Genomic DNA, 20,872 nt, shown 5'->3' with positions numbered 1-20,872 from the left:
TTGTGTTCTGTGAGAGATGAGCAGCCTGCTGTGCGGAGGCTCATTGGGTTTGGGAAGATGGACAATGCTTGTGGGAGAGCTTATCCCACTTTGTCATTTTCTGGATTTCAAGGTCACACCTGGTGTTGGTTTCATATGTCTTTTGAGGGGATGGAATAGCTCACAGACACTGAACACTGTAGACAGAGCTTTATGAGAGAGAGAGAAAAAGAGAGAGAGAGGTAGGAGTAGATTGGTATAATTGCTCTCCTGTCCTTGACACCTGTGGTTAAGTTTAGGATCGCTTTTATTAAAGGCACTTTCCCCAATTGCCTCTCTTTCATTGAGCCCAGGAGGGGTGGTGAGATTTACAATAGAGATAGGAGGAGGACTCACTGGGACCTGCTAGAACCAAATCTCTCTGTTCTCAGCCACTACTCTCTACAGCCACCTCAGGTCACCCTCCAGTCACATTTAGACACCTGTTTGATGGTGGCTGTGTTTTCATAGGGGCAGAACATTTCTACAGGCCTCTTAACAGATGTTTTATTAATTTTCACAGCAATTCCTGGGAACTTATGTTTGCGGTATGCAAAGCTGCTTATTTCACACTTATTGTGATCATTTTAATTCATTATTTATATTTTGAAAGATTTGCCTAGATGGAGTGTTCTATTAACATGCAATTACAGTATATTTTGATTCATAGAATAATTCAGCAATAAGGCACGAGGGGGTGTGGTATATACCCAATATACCACGGCTAAGGGCTGTTCTTAGGCACGACGCATCGCGGAGTTGGCCATATACCACAAACCCCCGAGGTGATTTATTGCTATTATAAACTGGTTGCCAACTTAATTAGAGCAGTAAAAATTAAAACTTTGTCATACCCATGGTATACAGTCTGATATACCACTACTATCAGCCAATTAAGGCTACAGGATATTTTTCAGCTGTTGACGTCATCGATTGGGCCCAATGTGTGGTGGTGGTCTGAAATCTCAGGCCCTGCTCACTGATCTAAAGGGGACTATCTGTCCTGTTGCCTCGCCTCGGCTGCATTCTCCCTGGAGATACCTCTGTTGCCGTGGATGCTGTGTCTGTTTTGTTTCATTTTGCTGTGTGTGTGTGTGTGTGTGTGTGTGTGTGTGTGTGTGTGTGTGTGTGTGTGTGTTTGTGTGTGTCTGCATTCGAATGTTAGGGTGTGTGTTTGTATTTGCCTGCCAAGCTTATGCTGAAGGGTTGACATTGCCACTGTCCGGTGGACCGATGATGGCAGGGTGATTTATTGAGCATGTATTCACTCTTCTCTCACCACCCAATAGAGAGGAGCGAGACTATTGAGGGCAAAGGGACAGTGGGCTGAAGTAAGACAATGGGATAATGCCCACATAAGAAGGCATATAGTTACCACAAAGTTAGAATGTTGCAACAGTATCTTTTTTTTACACCAGATTTGATTAATATACAACACAGTTCTCACACTGTTTAGCATAGAAAGGCAACGAAAAACACATTTTGTTTGTAAGTGTAAAGTAAGGCAGGGTAAAGAAATGCAAAGTAAGAATTTATGTAGACATTAATGAATGTGTGTGCCTGTTTAAACTAGGGTCCTGCTGGATCAGAGCTGGAGCTCACCGGGACAGACTGAGACTGTCTTGCCCTTGCCAACATAGCTGTATAGGGACAAACAGAAGAGTGAGCTCTGTGAGAAAGCATCATGTCAGAATGGAAGGCGTCTTGACTGTGCTTGTGTTCTTTTCAGAGGGCAGTCAATGTGCTTATGCAGTACCAGTAGGATCAACAGCACCAATGAACTAATGTCATCCCACTGGAATAACCCCACAACAGACCAAACCACAATAGTCAAGATAATATATATACAGTGTACATACTGTATATATTGTGCAGGTCTTGTTATAGATTTATATATTTGTTCCATCTGCAACATATGCAAATATATTATTAGAGAGAGTGAGAGAGACCTGCCAATTATACACTCACCGGACAGTTTATTAGGTACAGCACCCCGTTCACGAACATGGATCGCTCCTACAGTGAGTCACCTGGCCGTGGCTTGCTATATAAAGCAGGCAGACAGGCATCATGACATACTGTTTGATTGAACACTGGAATGGGCAAAACGAGTGACCTAAGTGACTGTGAGCGTGGTATGATCGTCGGTGCCAGGTGCGCCAGATCCAGTATCTCAGAAACGGCCACCCTCCTGGGCTTTTCACACACGACAGTGTCTAGGGTTTACTGTGAATGGTGCGATAAACAAAAAACATCCAGTTAGCAGCAGTCCTGTGGGCAAAAACAGCTCGTTGATGAGAGTGGTCAAAGGAGAACAGCAAGAATTGTGCAAGCTAACAGACGGGCCACAAACAGATAAATAACGGCGCAGCACAACAGTGGTGTGCAGAAAACAGTATCTCGGAATGCACAACTCGTCGATCCTCGTCACAGATGGGCTATTTCAACAGACGACCACACCAGGTTCCACTCCTATCAGCTAAAAGCAAGAAGAAGCAGCTCCAGTGGGCACACGATCACCAACACTGGACACTGGAGTCAGGATTTGGCATCAACAGAATGAGTCTATGGACCCCTGCCTGGTACAAGCAGGTGGCGGTTTTGTAGTGGTGTGAGGAATGTTTTCTTGGCACAAGTTAGGTCCCTTGATACCAATTGAGCAATAAACATGTCCGACACTTTGTATAATTCATGCCCCGAAGAATTCAGGCTGTTCTGTAGTTCTAGATGGGTGTACCTAATAAACTGGACAGTTTACAGTGTACATACTGTATATATTGTGCAGGTCTTGTTATAGATTTATATATTAGCTCCATCTGAAAAATATGCAAACATAGTCTTAGAGAGAGTGAGAGAAACCTGCCCATTATTCTTATTTATGGTAAAAAGGTTTACTCGACCTTGAGATACAGCATCATGATGGGTAAACCCCTAGTGCAGCCTGTACAAATAGTTCCTCTTTGCCTCTGTGCTGTGTTCTGTTAGTTCTACTCAGAGAGCCGTCCTGAGGGCATTGTTGAGGACGGTGGCTGTCCGCTGTGGCGAGGTGGCCGGGTGGACTACAGGCCTGTTGGGCGGCAGGGCTACGGGACTTTGGGGCTGCAGGGAAGGGTGTGGGTACTGCAGGCCTGGAGCCAGGTCCTCTGAGGTCATTGCCAGGTCATCCCCAGGGAGGAAGTGTCCTGCCTTAAAGCCTTCCACACCGCTCTGCTGTTTACAGGAAATGCAGGATAAGGGCAGAGGGAAGGAGGGAGGGAGACAAGGGTGAGTGGGTAGGGGAAGACTGAGGAGATCAGGGTCACCAGGGCTGGATTGTTTGTGTGTGTGTGTGTGTGTGTGTGTGTGTGTGTGTGTGTGTGTGTGTGTGTGTGTGTGTGTGTGTGTGTGTGTGTGTGTGTGTGTGTGTGTGTGTGTGTGTGTGTGTGTGTGTGTGTGTGTGTGTGTGCATGCATACAACAAGATGAGGTGTTATCAGGAATGTAAGGTCTGACCTAGAACTAGAATGTCTTCACTGGTAGAAGAGGGGAGGGGTTACTGGTTTGTATTTTCCAGTGATGATGACATGGATGTCTTATGGTAGGTTTTCTAAAATGGTTCAACATTCAGCACCTTTTGAACCTTTTGGCATTCAGGTCCAAAAAGTAACTTTATGAGCACTTCTACAATGGAAGATGTCGTTCAAATCAGAAGGGGTGCTGTCAAAACCAAATGGATTTACCTCAGGGCAAGGCGGTATTTGCCACACCACTTTTAATCGTGTGTAGCAGTGCCACACCACTTGTTTTTTAGACCGATTTGCCACATGATTTGCCAACTCGTGCACAATTTCTCTGTCCTTCACATGGAACTTCTGGCTGCAGGCTCTTAAGGTGTCTTGACCTTTCAGATTCGCGTAAATCGCAGGTTGCGTGGGTCGGGCGCAAAGCTCAAGGCGTTATCTCCACTTTCCTCTGGTATTTATTTAGCAAGCGTGATAACACATCACTTCCGATAGACACAAGCAAAAACTCTTCCTTAAATGTAGCAGCCTATACACCTAATCATTAGCCATGTGACATGCTGTATTGCATGGAAACAAGACAATTATTTAGTCTGATTAACTGTAGGCTACTAACAACAGCAACTGCATAGTCTAGCCTTCTATGTACCTCTGGCTGGGGTTAACAGAGCGGTAAAGTTGTGTATTTATAGCCCTTTTATTTGTAAGAAAATGTAAATGGGAGAAAATGTGGTTTATATTAAAACTTGGGCTGAAATTATTAACTGGAATTAATCAGCAAACGCAATAGCTGACATAGACTGTGACTTAATGTTTTATTAGCCCTACAGTTGCAGGGATACAAACCTGCATAAAGCATGCTTAGCCCTGTGAGTTGTATTGTCCAATCATGTTTCCGTAACGTCTGAAGAGTGATGGGTGTGGAGTCAGGCGCAGAGAGCAGAAGATACGAGGGAAAAACGCTTTAATGTCCAAAACAACCAGGAACACGTACAAATGGGTGAAGCCAAAACACAGGCGCAAACACAACCCAAGGACCACTGGTAATAACCCGGACAGCGAAAACCCAATACGAAACAATACACCTCTACGTACATAGCAACAAGCCCACACAAACACAAGCGGGCTAAACAAACTTAAATAACACCAACCCCAAAACCCCAACAAGAAACAGGTGAAAACAATTAGACAAAACCAAACGAAAAGGAAAAGGGATCGGTGGCAGCTAGTAGGCCGGCGACACCGACCGCCACCCGAACAGGAAGGGGAGCCACCTTCGGTGATATTCGTGACAGTTTCTTTCTCTGTCTGCATATAGGAAACCCCCTAGTCCTTTAAAATATAATTCATATGAACAAGTACAAGTTTTCTACAGTTTGACAGAGTTTTCATCCTCCCCAAGGCCAGGAGTTTGCTACAGTTTGACAGAGTTTTCATCCTCCCCAAGGCCAGGAGTTTGCTACAGTTTGACAGAGTTTTCATCCTCCCCAAGGCCAGGAGTTTGCTACAGTTTGACAGAGTTTTCATCCTCCCCAAGGCCAGGAGTTTGCTACAGTTTGACAGAGTTTTCATCCTCCCCAAGGCCAGGAGTTTGTCCAGGAGTAAAAAAAAAAAAAACTATTTGACCTGATTATAAAAACTCTGGTCCCATCATAGCCCATATTAAAATGTTTTACAACACATAATTGACGTCATACTGTATAAGGTCCAGAGTTTTACCTGGTTAGGTTACCAGATCAGCAAAAACTACGGGCCCCAGAATTGTTTCTGTTTCCACACCACTCTAGGACCTGTGGTGCCACCTCTGATTTACCCTAATGTAAATAGCAAGTGGGACCCAGTCTTGACCATTTAAACAGGGTGCTCACAGTATGACATGACACAGGCCCCACTCAAAAGACAAATAGCCTCTCAGATGCTCCTCTGTTGTTTGTGTGGATGCTCTATCATGGCAGTCACAGGCATACAACACTGTCAGACATCTAGCAGAGCAACAGCCATAAGTCAAACAGAATGATCAACATAAGCAGAACAAAACAATTTAAAACTGTTCTTGTGTTTTTAAATCCCCATCTGCGTTTACATTTCCCTTGTTGAGTCAACTAATGACCCTATTTACACTTTTCCTGTTTTCTTTAATAGCACAATATCACCTGACCTGTGAATGCACAGAATACATATTTAAATGCTCAATGTTTAGCTCAATTGAAATACATATTACAGTTGAAGTCGGAAGTTTACATGCACCTGAGCCAAATACATTTAAACTCAGGTTTTCACAATTCCTGACATTTAATCCTAGTAAACATTCCCTGTCTTGGGTCAGTTAGGATCACCACTTTATTTTAAGAATGTGAAATGTCAGAATAATAGTAGAGATAATGACTTATTTCAGCTTTTATTTCTTTCATCACATTCCCAGTGGGTCAGAAGTTTACATACACTCAATTAGTATTTGGTAGCATTGCCTTTAAATTGTTTTACTTGGGTCAAACGTTTCAAGTAGTCTTCCACAAGCTTCCCACAAGTTGGGTGAATTTTGTTCCATTCCTCCTGACAGAGCTGGTGTAACTGAGTCAGGATGTGCATATAATTGGTACCATTGGAAAGAAAACACTTTGACGTTTGTAGAAATGTTAAAATAATGTAGGAGAGATTATAACACAATAGATATGGTAGGAGAAAATCCAAATAAAAACCAACCAAAAATTGTTTTTTTGGAGATACCAAGCTCTTACAATGGAAGGTATAGGAGCATACTGAATTCTAGCTCCCAGGATGCAATTCCTATGGCTTCCACAGCATGTCAGCAGTCTATGTTCAAGGTTTCAGGCTTGTAACTTCCAAAACAAATAAGAAATATGAGTTTTAGTACAGGGACACAGTCTTTGGAAATTCGTGTTTGGGCGCGCGGTGAAGACAAGACAGAGTCTTGCACCTGCTAAAATCGGTTTCCTATTGAACATACTTCTATCCATAAGAAATATTTTAGGGTATCTGAGGAGTAAATAGAAATGTATTTTGACTTGTTGAAACAAAGTTTAGTAGTAGATTTTCGGATTCCTTTCTTTGCATGTTGAACGAGTGGATTACTCAAATCTATGGTGCCAAATAAACAGACTTTTTGGTATATAAAGAAGGATTTTATCAAACAAAACGACACTACATGTTATAGCTGGGACCCTTTGGATGACAAATCAGAGGAAGATTTTCAAAAAGTAAGTGTATTTGTGAATTTATGAAACCTATGGAACAATATTTTGATGTGGGGGGTGCCGTCCTCAAACAATTGCATGGCATGCTTTCGCTGTAATAGCTACTGTAAATCGGACAGTGCAGTTATATTAACAAGAATGTAAGCTTTCAACCGATATAAGTATGCTTAGGGTCATTGTCCATTTGGAAGACCGATTTTCAACCAAGCTTTAAATTCCTGACTGATGTATTGAGATGTTGCTTCAATATATCCACATCATTTTCATCCCTCATGATGCCATCTATTTTGTGAAGTGCACCAGTCCCTCCTGCAGCAAAGCACCCCCACAACATGATGCTGCCAACCCTGTGCTTCACGGTTGGGATGGTGTTCTTCCGCTTGCAAGCATCCCCCTTTTTTCCTCCAAATATAATGATGGTCGTAATGGCCAAACAGTTCTATTTTTGTTTCATCAGACCAGAGGACATTTCTCCAAAAAGTACGATCTTTGTCCCCATGTGCAGTTGCAAACCGTAGTCTGGCTTTTTTATGGCGGTTTTTGAGCAGTGGCTTCTTCCTTGCTGAGTGTCCTTTCAGGTTATGTTGATATAGGACTCGTTTTACTGTGGATATAGATACTTTTGCACCTGTTTCCTCCAGCATCTTCACAAGGTCCTTTGCTGTTGTTCTGGGATTGATTTGCGCTTTTCGCACCAAAGTACATTCATCTCTAGAAGATAGAATGAGTCTGCTTCCTGAGCGGTATGACGACTGTGTGGTCCCATGGTGTTTATACTTGCGTACTATTGTTTGTACAGATGAATGTGGTACATTCAGGCGTTTGGAAACGGCTCCCAAGGATGAACCAGACTTGTGGAGGTCTAAAATCATTTTTCATAATGTTCTGAGGTCTTGGCTGATTTCTTTTGATTTTGCCATGTCAAGCAAAGAGGTACTGAGTTTGAAGGTAGGCCACCAATTGACTCAAATGATGTCAATTAGCCTATCAGAAACGTCTAAAGCCCTGACATAATTTTCTGGAATGTTCCAAGCTGTTTCAAGGCACAGTCAACTTAGTGTATGTAACTTCTGACCCACTAGAATTGTGATACAGTGAAATAAGTGAAATAATCTGTCTGTAAACAATTGTTGGAAAAATGACTTGTGTCATGCACAAAGTAGATGTCCTAACCAACTTGCCAAAACTATAGTTTGTTAACAAGAAATTTGTGGAATGGTTGAAAAACGAGTTTTAATGACTACAACCTAAGTGTATGTAAACCTTCCGACTTCAACTGTATATACCCCATCAAATCCTTGGAAAATGGGGACATGTACGCAGGTCTTTTAATAGAAAATCTCTGTATGCTCTTCTGAATTTGTCACAGTAGATTTAACTCCCAGGTATTAAGGAAGACACTGGTTGCAAAGTCAAATATATTGCCAACATAATTATATTGCTGTGTAATGAGCATTTTAAAGTCTTTAAAGTATTGTTCGTATTGCCAGTTTTCCTGATGGCAAAATTATATACAGTGTAATGAGGACATGTATTGCATATGGAACCAAGGAAACATAGAATTTTAAATGTGGAATAGATATCTAATAAGAAACCATTAGGCTTCCTATTAAAGCAGTGGTTGAGCTGGAGTTAACTCTTGAAATTACCCTTATTAGGCAGTAAAAGGCTAATATTTCAATCTAACTGTCTAATGGTTTATGTATATTGTCATTAATGTAGCTCTATAGTACTTGATTGCTTTATGAGTACAATTACGTCCTGTGTGCCTAGACTCTGGGAGAGAGAGTACAGTACTATTCAAAGAGTGAGATATTATTGGAGAATCTGAGGATTGTAATGATCTCTGGTGTTGGTAAAATAGGGCCTTGTCTTGAGTGCTGCTGGAGGCAGGCAGGTTGCTGTGCAGAAGTTGTGCTTTTACTTACAGTAGAAGATGGTGGTGCACAGATCCAATTGGCAATATTTACAAATAATTAAAACTATACATGCACATTTATTGAGACATGGATTGTATATGTGTGCCATTCAGAGGGTGAATGGGCAAGACATAATAATTTTTGTGCTTTTGAACGAAGGATGGTAGTAGGTGTCAGGCGCAACAGTTTGTGTCAAGAACTGCAATGCTGCTGGCTTTTCACACTCAACAGTTTCCTGTGTGTATCAAGAATGGTACACCACCCAAAGGACATCCAGCCAACTTGACACAACTGTGGGAAGCATTGGAGTCAACATGGGCCAGCATCCCTGTGGAATGCTTTCAACACCTTGTAGAGTCCATGCCCCAATGAATTGAGGCTGTTCTGAGGGCAAAAGGCGGTGGTGCAACTGACAATTAGGAATGTGTCCCTAATTTTTGGTATAGTCAGTGTATAAGCAGACATGATCTTAATCAGAATCCGTTTACAAAGGAAACACCATTTTATTCACAATTCACAGTCGATGCATAGTAGTGAAATCCAGGTAGTTCACGTACTCTAGCCTAGAACGTTATACAGGAACAGGACATTAGAAACAGACGAGACGCTCCAAGAACTATCAGAAAAGAATGCACCACAGTAGACACATGTCATATGGAATCAGGGAAACATATTTGAATTTTAAATGTGAAAATAGATCATGAAAATAAATAATTTGTGCTTCATAAAATATAGGTTGTGCAGGAAATGACTCTTTAGTCCAGACACTGGGTGAGAGAGTAGGTCTACTATTCAAAGAGAGATTATATTGTTGGAGAAGCTGAGGATGGTGATTTAACACTGGTATGACAGAGTGCAAAAACTGAAGCAGTGGTCACAAGAAAATGTATAAGGGACTCCCTCTATTTTAAATACAGTAACTATGAGCTCATAGGATTCAAAGGTTCATAGACCCTCCCCTCTGGTCTACTCACCATCACTGTGACTTGGCCCCACAGGGGGATAGAGGGAGGTCACAGATGAGTAATGTCTTCTAGAGACCTCTTCCAACCCAGTCAATAGCACCCGTGTGTGAGCCTACATTGTAGTGTGGCCCAAATGAAGGATGACTGTGTCTCAGTGAATATGAAGTCCAGCTAGGAACTCTTTTAACATTTGGTACTCAGAAGCTGAGAGGTTAGACATGCAGTACAGGCCTGTAATAGCCTCTGTCTTTATGGGGTGATCTCTTATAGTTATCAATATAACATGCTCGTTATACCCTCTACCGCAATGTATGTGTGTGTGTTTCCTTGTAAATCTTGGTACAGGACAATATGTGTGCGCCTATATTTGTTCATGTCAAACTGTGTGTGTGTGCGTGCGTATGCGCATGTGTGTGTGTGTCCCTCTGGTCTGTCTCTCTGTGATGAACCTGTTCACAGCAGGATCCCAAAGCAGACACTTCTTCTCATGCTATTAATGCCCCTGCAATCTGTCTCCCGTCATAAATAGTACTACTGTAGGACGTAGACACACACACACACACACACACTGAAACGCACACAGCTGAGTGGCTATTACACATTTGACTGTCTTCTTTGCACTCTTGCAGCCTCTATAGTAAAACGTTATGTCCCTCTTCTCTCCCTGATGTTGCAGTGCCTACACTGAGCCTTTCCCAGTGAACCATACTCCAGCAGGGCTCTCAGCTGAGGAGGACCATGGACGTACCTCAGAGGAGGAGGAGGGAGGAGTGGAGCATGGCTACGACAAACAGGTGAGACATCTAGCAGGAAAGACAATAGACTATGTCATTTTATGAACATGTATTAAGTCACAGGTTTCACAGATCTTCAAAGATTTGGGAATAAAACGGTTATGAGCTAATTTTTCTAAGATGGATGACCTTTACTTGTATTATCCACAAAATAATATTTAACTTGGCTACCATATTCAATGATGTGACTCACTTTCTGTACAAACTGCAGGTTCCTCCTTCTTTCTATTCAATCAGCCATTTTATAGCAGCCCAGAGATGGACCCCACCCCATCCCTCTGCCACAATAATATCAGCCTGGCTCTGGCCATGTGACTCACACTTCCTTGTTTAATTTTTCATCAAAAGGAGAGAAATAGTTGAGCCAGTCCCAGGAACAGTTCTCTGGATAAAAGTGGGGTTTGGTCACATTCTAAGGAAGTGAGGATCAACATACTAGTCCGGTTATATTTGTACGCTGTTCTGGTTTAGTAAAAAACTAAAGAGTAAGACTAATGGCCATAATTCCCTAAAATGTGTTCATGTTTATTTTAGGTCCTAGAGGTTAAGAGGCTAGTGATTACCCTCTAAATCAATGGGGAGCATCGTTGTCGCCACGAACACAGCCAGTCAGCCTCTCATACATAATGCATCTGAATTTAAACCTGTGTATTTGAAAAAGCTTTCTCGTCTATGCTCCACACTAATGAAATAATCAGTCTTATTTCGACAGCAGAAAATCTAAAAACAATCTGAATTTGCCTTTCCTCAATCTCCTGTTCCCCACGTAGCTGTTGCTATTTATGTGTCACAGGAATAAGTGCACACATAGAGCCTTTTAACATCAGCTCTGTTCATTCATCTCATGCTACTTTCCCTTCTGTCACGCAGATTGATGGGCGATCCAGAGCATTCTACGTCGCCAAAGAGCTGGTGGATTCGGAGAGACTGTGAGTAACTCTTTTAATGGATTCAAAATCCTCCCTGCTTTAGTCAGGCCATTCACCACCTCTCTTGTTCTCTCTCTTTCTCTCCTCTCTTCCCTCTCTGTCCTCTTCATCACTGTTTTCACAAATTCATTGAGCAGCATCCACAGCAACACAAACTGACAGACAATTATATTTAAACCATAAAGCACGAGAACCCAGGGATTATTGTGTGATAACTCCCAACTAAGGACTGTTCTTAGGCCCGAAGGGAAGCCAAGAGCCGGGTAACGGCCCTTAGGAGGGCCTTATTTATTTTATAAAATGGTTGCCAACATATAGTAAATGTGTTTTATTTCTTCCTTCCAACAGACGACATAGCCCAGGCAAAAGCCAGTTGTTCATTCTGAAGTTGCTAAACAAACAGGCTGGGCGTTATTCTATTATCATGTTTTGACCAATGATCTTTCTTGACACTACCCCACCATTCTAAAAAATATTTAGGAAACTATAGAAATGCATTTATGAATGTTTTTGCCACGTTTATTATATTACAGACACCTTAATGCATACTTTTAAAAGTTCTAGTGTTACTGTCCCCAATACAACAACAAAATACTTAAACACATGTAATTTTCTCCTTTGAATTGAAATACTGTAGAATTCCATGAATTCTACTGCTCCTACTGGGTAGTGCCAATATGGCTGACTGGAGGCTTCAAAGACTCTCACTTGCCAGTACTTAAGCACCCGGAATCCAGGGTTTATTTACATCATTGGTTTTGACCCAGTCTTTCATTCTATTCATTCCACTTTGTTATGCTAAACAAGTCATTGTTTTATAAATCATTTATAAATAGGCAATTGTCGAGTCAATTCTACTGTATTAGTGACTGTATGTTTGTTTATTCCATGTGTAACTCTGTGTTGTTGTATGTGTCGAACTGCTTTGCTTTATCTTGGCCAGGTCGCAGTTGCAAATGAGAACTTGTTCTCAACTAGCCTACCTGGTTAAATAAAGGTGAAATTCAAAATTCAAAATAAGATAGCTATGGAGGATAGCTAGGCTAACATTGTTATGCTAGCCAACTAAAGCTAACACACAATCACATCAATCAGCTGAAGTGACAGCAAACTATGTGCCTATTCATTTGTTTTACCTTTGTTTTTATTACCAATTCTTTGGATATATCCATTATAATGATCCTGATAAGTGAATTCGCCTGGATCAGAGAAGCTGTCAGTCTAGTGAAGTTCATATGCGTGCCACAGTGGAGATTGCAAAAATATATATAATAATGCTTGATGTTGCACAGGTCAGATAGGCACACAGCAAGGCTTATATAACCCCCACTGCACCAAACCAATTCATGTCTAGATGTTTCTAAGTTTATATTAAGTTTATGCATGCCTGGCTGGGCAGTGGGGCAGTGGAAGCACATTGATACTTGACATTTAATAATGGTAATCGTTTTACTATACTGAACAAAAATATAAATACAACATGCAACAATTTCAAAATGTTATTGAGTTAAAGTTCATAGAAGGAAATCAGGTTGATGGATTATCTTGGCAAAGGAGAAATGCTCACTAACAGGGATGTAAACAAATTTGTGCACAACATTTGAGAGACATTTCTGAGATATTTTATTTCAGCTCATGAAACACGGGACCAACTATGTTGCGTTTATCATTTTGTTCAGTATATGTAAATGATGGGAAAGACTTTGCACCTTGTTCTTTTATATCTTGTTATAATCTCCTACTATGTCTGAATGGATGTGTGAATGGATTCCCATTCAAGCTGACAATACAATATCACTAACTCTCTCTTGTTGTTTTTCAGACATGTAAAGGCCCTCAAGCTCCTTCAAGAGGTAAGATAAACAAACTGATCAACATCACTATCAGTGAACAGACTAGAATGTATTCTGGAAAAAGCCCTCTGAACACTACAATTAAAGGTCCCAAAAGCCATTGATAACATCACTTCCTGTGTGTCTGCTCCTTGGTTTGTGGTGGTTCTCTCCAGCTGTCAGCCTGCACTGTGCTCAGGTTTATCAGTGTTGTTCCAGCTAGGTTGACTTCCTCGCCTTGACAACTTAGGCTGGTCAGCCCAGGGGTAGTCAGCCAGAGGATGACGCAGAAACGTACGCACCAGGCTTTGTTTTGGATGTCCTTGCACAAGCGCTCAGGCACAACCAAATTCGTTACCACCAGGGTACCTGACAAAGGTCAGGAATAGGTCAACCTTTTATTCAGTTATGCCTATTGTAACTTCACCTCTTCAATAAAAATGTTGGTACAAGGTGGCAAGGGTATTGGTTCTTTGTACAAGTTGTCCTGGGCAGGAAATACAGCAGAAGGAGACATTTTGAATGAGGGCAGTGCAGTGAGGAGAGCAAAGGGTTGAACTGTTGATTCCCAGAGGTCAGTGATGCATCAAACACAGAAGTGTCATTCCTCTCCATTATTCTGTTCTGCATGTCAGAGTAAGTGTCCAGTCCAGATCCCATCAGGGTTGGCTGAAAGATGGGCATATCCCAGTAAGGCACTGAAGCTCAACCTTCACATTTAGGATAGATTGAATGTGGTACTCTGAATAATTAATCTGATCCCATTTTGTTCTCAGAAGAATGTTGTATGTAGAGCTGGTGTGTGGTTGCTTGGATAGTTGGAACCTGACAGGTTGAATCCAGGGAACCTCATCATTCATACTGGATACCCTTGAGCAAAGGCACAACTTGAATTAGTTAGTTAGGTATAGACCCATGATTTATGATTGTTTCATTTGAAAGCTGTAGTCTATGCAATTTGATCCAATTAAACACGCTGAGTGATACATTTACTCTCCACTCTAATGATCGTACTCTATATCATTATTATACTTGGTTTGTTAGATACTATAGTGTAGACATAATGATATTTATGGGATTTTTTTGTTTCTTTGTTATGAGTCTTTCATGTGAAGATCATGAGCATTCTTATTGTCTTTATGTTTTTTTTCATGTATTCTTAATCCTGCACACTTCCCATGTTTTTTAATACTGAACGCAGGTAGTTTAACCTTGGGTTTTTACCTTCACAATAATGTTATTATTTAAGCTACTTGTCCCTCATACCCAGAGCCGCCTCTTCCTGTAGGCAGACTATGCACTGTGTGTGGGGTCCTGTGTCAGCCAGGGGGCCCCTGACCAAATAAACTAAATTTACTGTTGAGTTAGAAAAGCAGTATACACAAAGTGTAATTTGGAATTTGGTAGTACATTGGCAGGTCTCCTCTTTTTATGTCAGTCACCGACAGTCGCTCAGTGATCTAATTTCAGATTTTGATTGCTAAATAAGGTAGTAATCTAGCCAGCTCTCTAAACCTTGTAGGCTTAATTATCACCAAATTACCCACTAAGCACACAGGGCATGTGCCCGGGGGCCCTGACCTCCACAGGGCTGCCATTGATTTTGTTAGTCACTCTCACATAGATATCATTGTACCCGGCTCCACAAGGGGGCAAAAGGGGGCTTAGTCCCCTCAGTTGAAACGTGTGCCCAATACGTTGAATCTGTGTTTGAAATTCACTGCTCAATTGAGGAACCTTACTGATAATTGTATGTGTGTGGTACAGAGATTAGGTAGTTATTCAAAAATCATGTTAAACACTATTATTGCACACAGAATGAGTCCGTGCAACTTATTATATGACTTGTTAAGCACATTTTTACTCCTGAACTTATTTAGTCCTGCCATAACAAAGGGGTTGAATACTTATTGACTGAAGATATTTCAGCTTTTCATTTTTATTCACTTTGTGTGTAGACCAGTGACACAAAATCTCAATTAAATCCATTTTAAATTCAGGCCGTAGCACAACAAAATGTGGAAAAAGTCATGGGGTGTGAATACTTTCTGAAGGCACTGTAATTAGTTACCATATAGGTGGCTCTTCGGAAGAGGTAAGAAACAATCTAGCATATCGTTTTTTTTATCAAAATCTTGCTTTAGTTTTGTAGGGCACTGTCCATGGGTCTGATAGAGTGCAGTGGAAATTTTGCACCAACCTATCACTTCTTGGTCAAAAGAATTTAAAAGTTTGTGTGTATTGTGGTATAGCGTGATATAAACAGAATTCAATATATTTGTCAGAATGGTGGGTGTAGCTGGTGTATGCAGTCAGGCACAGGAGAGCAGAGAATTGGGAGCAACGTAACTTTAATCAGAATAATGAATGATGCTAAGTAAAACAATACACTTGCCCAAACACAAACATCAACCCGTACGGCATGACGAGGTACTCATAATGGCTTGATGTGGTACTAAACACCGTCTTCCCCTCGTCTCCCTCCCGGATACGCACCAGGTTGTACACGCTCCTGAGATCCAGTTTAGTGACGAAGCGGCGCCCCATGCATTGACTCAATCGCCGTGTCGATAAGAGGTAGCTGGTAACTGTACCTCACAGTGATTTGATTGAGACCTCAATAGTCAATGCACGGGCGTAGACCTTTATCCTTCTTCTTCACAAAAAATAAACTTGAGGAGGCAGGTGAAGTGGAGGGCCAAATCGGCATATTCAGAGGGGATGCGCACGGTGGAGACCTGGTCTGGACTTTCCACCATAGTAGCACCGACGGAAACTCCTAAACACCTCCCCGAGCATTTTCGTGACCACCCCGTGAGAGCCCTCTGTTGCCACGAAATAGTGGGGTCATGACAGGTCAAACAGGGTAGGCCCAGCACCACGGGAAACAAAGGATAATCAATAAGGAGAGATTCTGTCCACAGGAACAATGGGGATCCCTAAACTATGGGCAAAGGATCTGTCAATAAAATTCTCAGCTGCGCCTGAATCTACGAGCGCCTTATGCTGGGAATGCGGGGAAAAATCAGGAAAATTAATAAACAAAAACATGTGAGCAACAGGGGGCTCTGGGTGAGCCTGGTGCCGACTCACCTGGGGTGACACGAGAGTGCCCTGCCTGCTGCCTCGACTCCCAGAGGAACCTCCCCAGCACCGACCGGCAGTGTGCCCTCTGCGGCCACAGATGGTGCATGGAACGGCCCCTCCTTCGGTCGCCCTAAGTGCAGCACCTCCCAGCTTCATGGGCGTTGCAGCGGTGGTGCTGTGGGATGGAACCAACAGACCCCGATCTGGACATCTGTGGGTAGCCAGCAGGTTATCCAACTGGATGGACATGTCCACTAGCTTGTCAAAGGTGAGTGTGGTGTCCCTGCAAGCCAACTCCCTACAGACGTCCTCACGCAAACTACAACTGTAGTGATCGATCAGGGCCCTGTCGTTACATTCCGCACTGGCGGCCAGGGTCCGAAAGTCCAACGCAAACTCCTGAAAAACAGGTGTGTAGAAACAAAGACAAAACAAATGGAAAATGAAAAGTGGATCGGCGATGGCTAGTAGACTGGCAACGCCGACCGCTGAGCGCCGCCCAAACAAGGAGAGGAACCGACAATAATTCCAATGAAAGAACCCAAATCACACCCCTGGGTATAGCTGGATATTGTTACAGTGTTTTTCATCATAGAAATGGATACATTAGATCATTTTTTTCTTGGTAGCCTATTGGACTTCGTGGTTGTAAATGGAACCGTATGTATTGGAAACGTGTTCGAGTTTGATTCACAGAAGTGTATTGTGCATCACAACGTGTTGCTGAACTCATGAGCAGCATGATTTTTCATGTCTGAAGCGGTGCTATAGGCCTATTGATTTGTCAAGACACCTGAGCATGACTACATCCCTGTAAACTGTTTTGGTTATTTGGATCTCCATTCGCCTTTTGTTTACTGCATTTGATTACTGTTAATGTAACTAGCCTGAATATACGTTGTGTCATGTCTTTATCCATCTATTTTGTTTACTGTTAATGTAACTAGCCTGAATATACATTGTGTCATGTCTTCATCGATCTATTTTGTTTACCAGGCTTACTACTTGGTACCGCTGTTTTGTTCTGTTCCATTCATTCGCATTCACAGTTATGTTGGTATTCTAAGCCAAACTGCTATTCAGTATGTATGACTATCTAGGCTGCTACGTTTAGCATTTAGTTTACATTATTTTGGTAAGACAGCTGTCTGTACAGCTCTATTCACATAGGCTGTTTGTAATAGGTGAATTACCCTGTTTATCTTGTAGCCTATATTCATTACCAAAACGGCCTTGCGTTACTGTGTAGGGCGCTGTCCATTTAAGCTGATACCACGCATCGGAGATTGGTGTGAAATCGGTAGTCTACCTGTTACTTCAAAATAACTCTATGATCTTAGAGTCTCAGCATTTTAACTTTATGTTTATAGTGGTATAGCGTGATATAAGCAGAATTCAACATAATTCCAATGCAAGAACTACCAAAAATATTTATCCCTCACCAATTTCAACTGCCAGCTTTTAGTCACTTTATCCTGGTGCCCGGTCTGGATATCATATGAGCATGGCATAAATCATGGCAAAATGTGTCAATTTCAGGAAATGTGCTTTAAAATGTCCATGTTTACTCTCTACCTCATGGCAAAACATATAAAATTGCAGGATATTACCTTTGAAATCTCGCTTAGGGCCTCCAAAACGCTACAGGCAGCACTGCTCATACCCACCTATCAGGCATGACATCCAACCATGTTTCATCATTCTGTTGCAATAATGCATAAAAACAACACGGGTCTATAATCATTCTTAAAGCTAGAACCGCAGAAGAGAGACATTTTTAGATTGGTAAGGGATATTCCAAAGTGGGTTCTCTTTCCAACAGACCTAACTCAGGAATCCATGATTAGAACAGCCCCCCCCCCCCCCCCCCCCCCCCCCCCCACACACACACACACAAAAAATTGTTCCATTGTTTGATAAGGAATAACACAAATACAAAGAATTTCCAGACACTGTCCCCAAATGGAAAGTGAAGATCTGCTTCTGAGTGTTCTTCTCCAGGGCTTTCCCAGTGACAGGTTGAATATACAGTATGTTACTCAGACCTGACTTTTGATGTCTTTATAAAATGTGTCTATCAGGTTTGACCTAGCTTGACTGGCTGTTTAACCCACTGTCTAACGCTGTCATTTAACCTGGTACGGCTTCATTAAATACACTGGGGCCGAAAGGAGATTAGAGAAGTAGAGGGTAAAGCTGCTGACCTGTGTAGGGACTTAGTGAGCTGTGTGCAGGACAACAGTGTCCGTCCCTGGGGAGCGGGCGGCCAGGACATAAAGTAGCAGGTCTGCTTCACAGCAGCAGTGATGAATGCTAACTCAGATGGGATCGATAGTAGATGATGAACGGGAGGTGCTAAAGTAAAGTGTCATACTTGTTTTATGTCTGCAGTGTTCTAAAACTGAAATTGATGAGGTCCAGACGCTTGTCCTTGTAGACACATTATGGCTTTATATTATAGATGGTGTTCGCTACCAGACAACCATACCAGGGAGAATTGATATTGGTTAAGCATTTTGACACCTACAATCGATTAGTGAGCTTTCATGTTTTCCCCAATTGTTGGAGTAGATAAATGACCCTTCTCATGAGCATTCCCTCCTAGTGCCAAAACTCCACTGGCGTTGTAGCCTCTGTGGTCACACTGACACAACCACGTTTTAAAGGCTTGGTTACCATGGTTATGAACATATAAGTAATGTCAGTATGTTGATAAATGGTAGGGTTGTGTCAACAATGTATCAGCAACCAAAGTCATTATGTAACCCAACAGCTGGTATGTAACTCAGGTCCAACACACCTTTCCTGAGTGGTTGGACAGGCAGAGATCACAGAGGAACACAGACTAAGTTGATACTGGATTAAGGGACGGGAAGAATGTTCAACTCTAGGAGAATCTGACCCATCACCCCGCTACCTCTCCCCCTCCTTCCCCATTTCCCCCTCATTCTCCCCCCTTCGCTTCTCCCTCTATCCTTTCTCCCTCCCTCTCATGCAGGACTTCAGGGCAGCAGTGTTGGAGGCGGTGGGGGAGGATGGGGAACCTGTGGTGGAGGAACAGAGGCTGGGGGAGATACTGGGCACGCTCCCTGAGGTCTACATACTCCACAGCAACATCCTCACCGAGCTGGACTCACGCATCAGACAGTGGTGAGACATACAGTAGATAAAACACAGTGGGTATATGACAGTCTATATGCACTCATAGATAAATACCCACAGATTTGTAAACTCCATAGAATAAAGCCTGGAGAGTTTTGCATTTCAAGCACATCAAGTAGAATGATTGTAAATGGTATATTACCATACTGTATGTTTGTCAAATCAAATTGTGTTTGTCACATGCGCCGAATATAACGGGTGTAGACATTACTGTGAAATGCTTACTTACGAGCCCTTACCAACAATCCACAGTTAAATAAAAATACTAATTCTGACATGAGTAATAAAATACACAAGAATGGAGCTATATACAGGGACTACCAGTACCAGATCAATGTGGAGGTATATACAGGGAATACCAGTACCAGATCAATGTGGAGCTATATACAGGGAATACCAGTACCAGATCAACGTGGAGCTATATACAGGGAATACCAGTACCAGATCAATGTGGAGCTATATACAGGAAATACCAGTACCAGATCAATGTGGAGCTATATACAGGGAATACCAGTACCAGATCAATGTGGAGCTATATACAGGGAATACCAGTACCAGATCAATGTGGAGCTATATACAGGGAATACCAGTACCAGATCAATGTGGAGCTATATACAGGGAATACCAGTACCAGATCAATGTGGAGGTATATACAGGGAATACCAGTACCAGATCAATGTGGAGGTATATACAGGGAATACCAGTACCAGATCAATGTGGAGGTATATACAGGGAATACCAGTACCAGATCAATAATGGATCTATATATAGGGAATACCAGTACCAGATCAATGTGGAGGTATATACAGGGAATACCAGTACCAGATCAATGTAGAGCTATATACAGGGAATACCAGTACCAGATCAATGTGGAGCTATATACAGGGAATACCAGTACCAGATCAATGTGGAGCTATATACAGGGAATACCAGTACCAGATCAATAATGGATCTATATATAGGGAATACCAGTACCAGATCAATGTGGAGCTATATACAGGGAGTACCAGTACCAGATCAATGTGGAGGTATATACAGGGAATACCAGTACCAGATCAATGTGGAGCTATATACAGGGAATACCAGTACCAGATCAATGTGGAGCTATATACAGGGAATACCAGTACCAGATCAATGTGGAGCTATATACAGGGAATACCAGTACGAGATCAATGTGGAGCTATATACAGGGAGTACCAGTACCAGATCAATGTGTAGCTATATACAGGGAATACCAGTACCAGATCAATGTGGAGCTATATACAGGGAATACCAGTACCAGATCAATGTGGAGCTATATACAGGGAGTACCAGTACCAGATCAATGTGGAGGTATATACAGGGAATACCAGTACCAGATCAATGTGGAGCTATATACAGGGAATACCAGTACCAGATCAATGTGGAGCTATATACAGGGAATACCATTACTAGATCAATGTGTAGCTATAT

General features: G+C 42.1%; 1 protein-coding gene across 3 annotated transcripts in view; it reads left to right on the top strand.

Moving 5' to 3' along the window:
- The window catches only part of LOC109876267 (FYVE, RhoGEF and PH domain-containing protein 5), a 99,914-nt gene that overhangs the window by 12,859 nt on the left and 66,183 nt on the right, over positions 1–20,872 (top strand). For all 3 annotated transcript variants that reach the window (XM_031804334.1, XM_031804299.1, XM_031804266.1), the window contains exons 3-6: positions 10,293–10,410; positions 11,281–11,339; positions 13,162–13,192; positions 19,257–19,408. In XM_031804334.1, the coding sequence (XP_031660194.1) occupies positions 10,293–10,410; positions 11,281–11,339; positions 13,162–13,192; positions 19,257–19,408 (360 nt within the window). The remainder of the gene's footprint in view (positions 1–10,292; positions 10,411–11,280; positions 11,340–13,161; positions 13,193–19,256; positions 19,409–20,872) is intronic.

Source organism: Oncorhynchus kisutch, linkage group LG1 (genome assembly GCF_002021735.2).
Source record: "Oncorhynchus kisutch isolate 150728-3 linkage group LG1, Okis_V2, whole genome shotgun sequence".
Lineage (NCBI taxonomy): Eukaryota > Metazoa > Chordata > Actinopteri > Salmoniformes > Salmonidae > Oncorhynchus > Oncorhynchus kisutch.
This window is presented reverse-complemented; position numbering and strand designations above follow the sequence as displayed.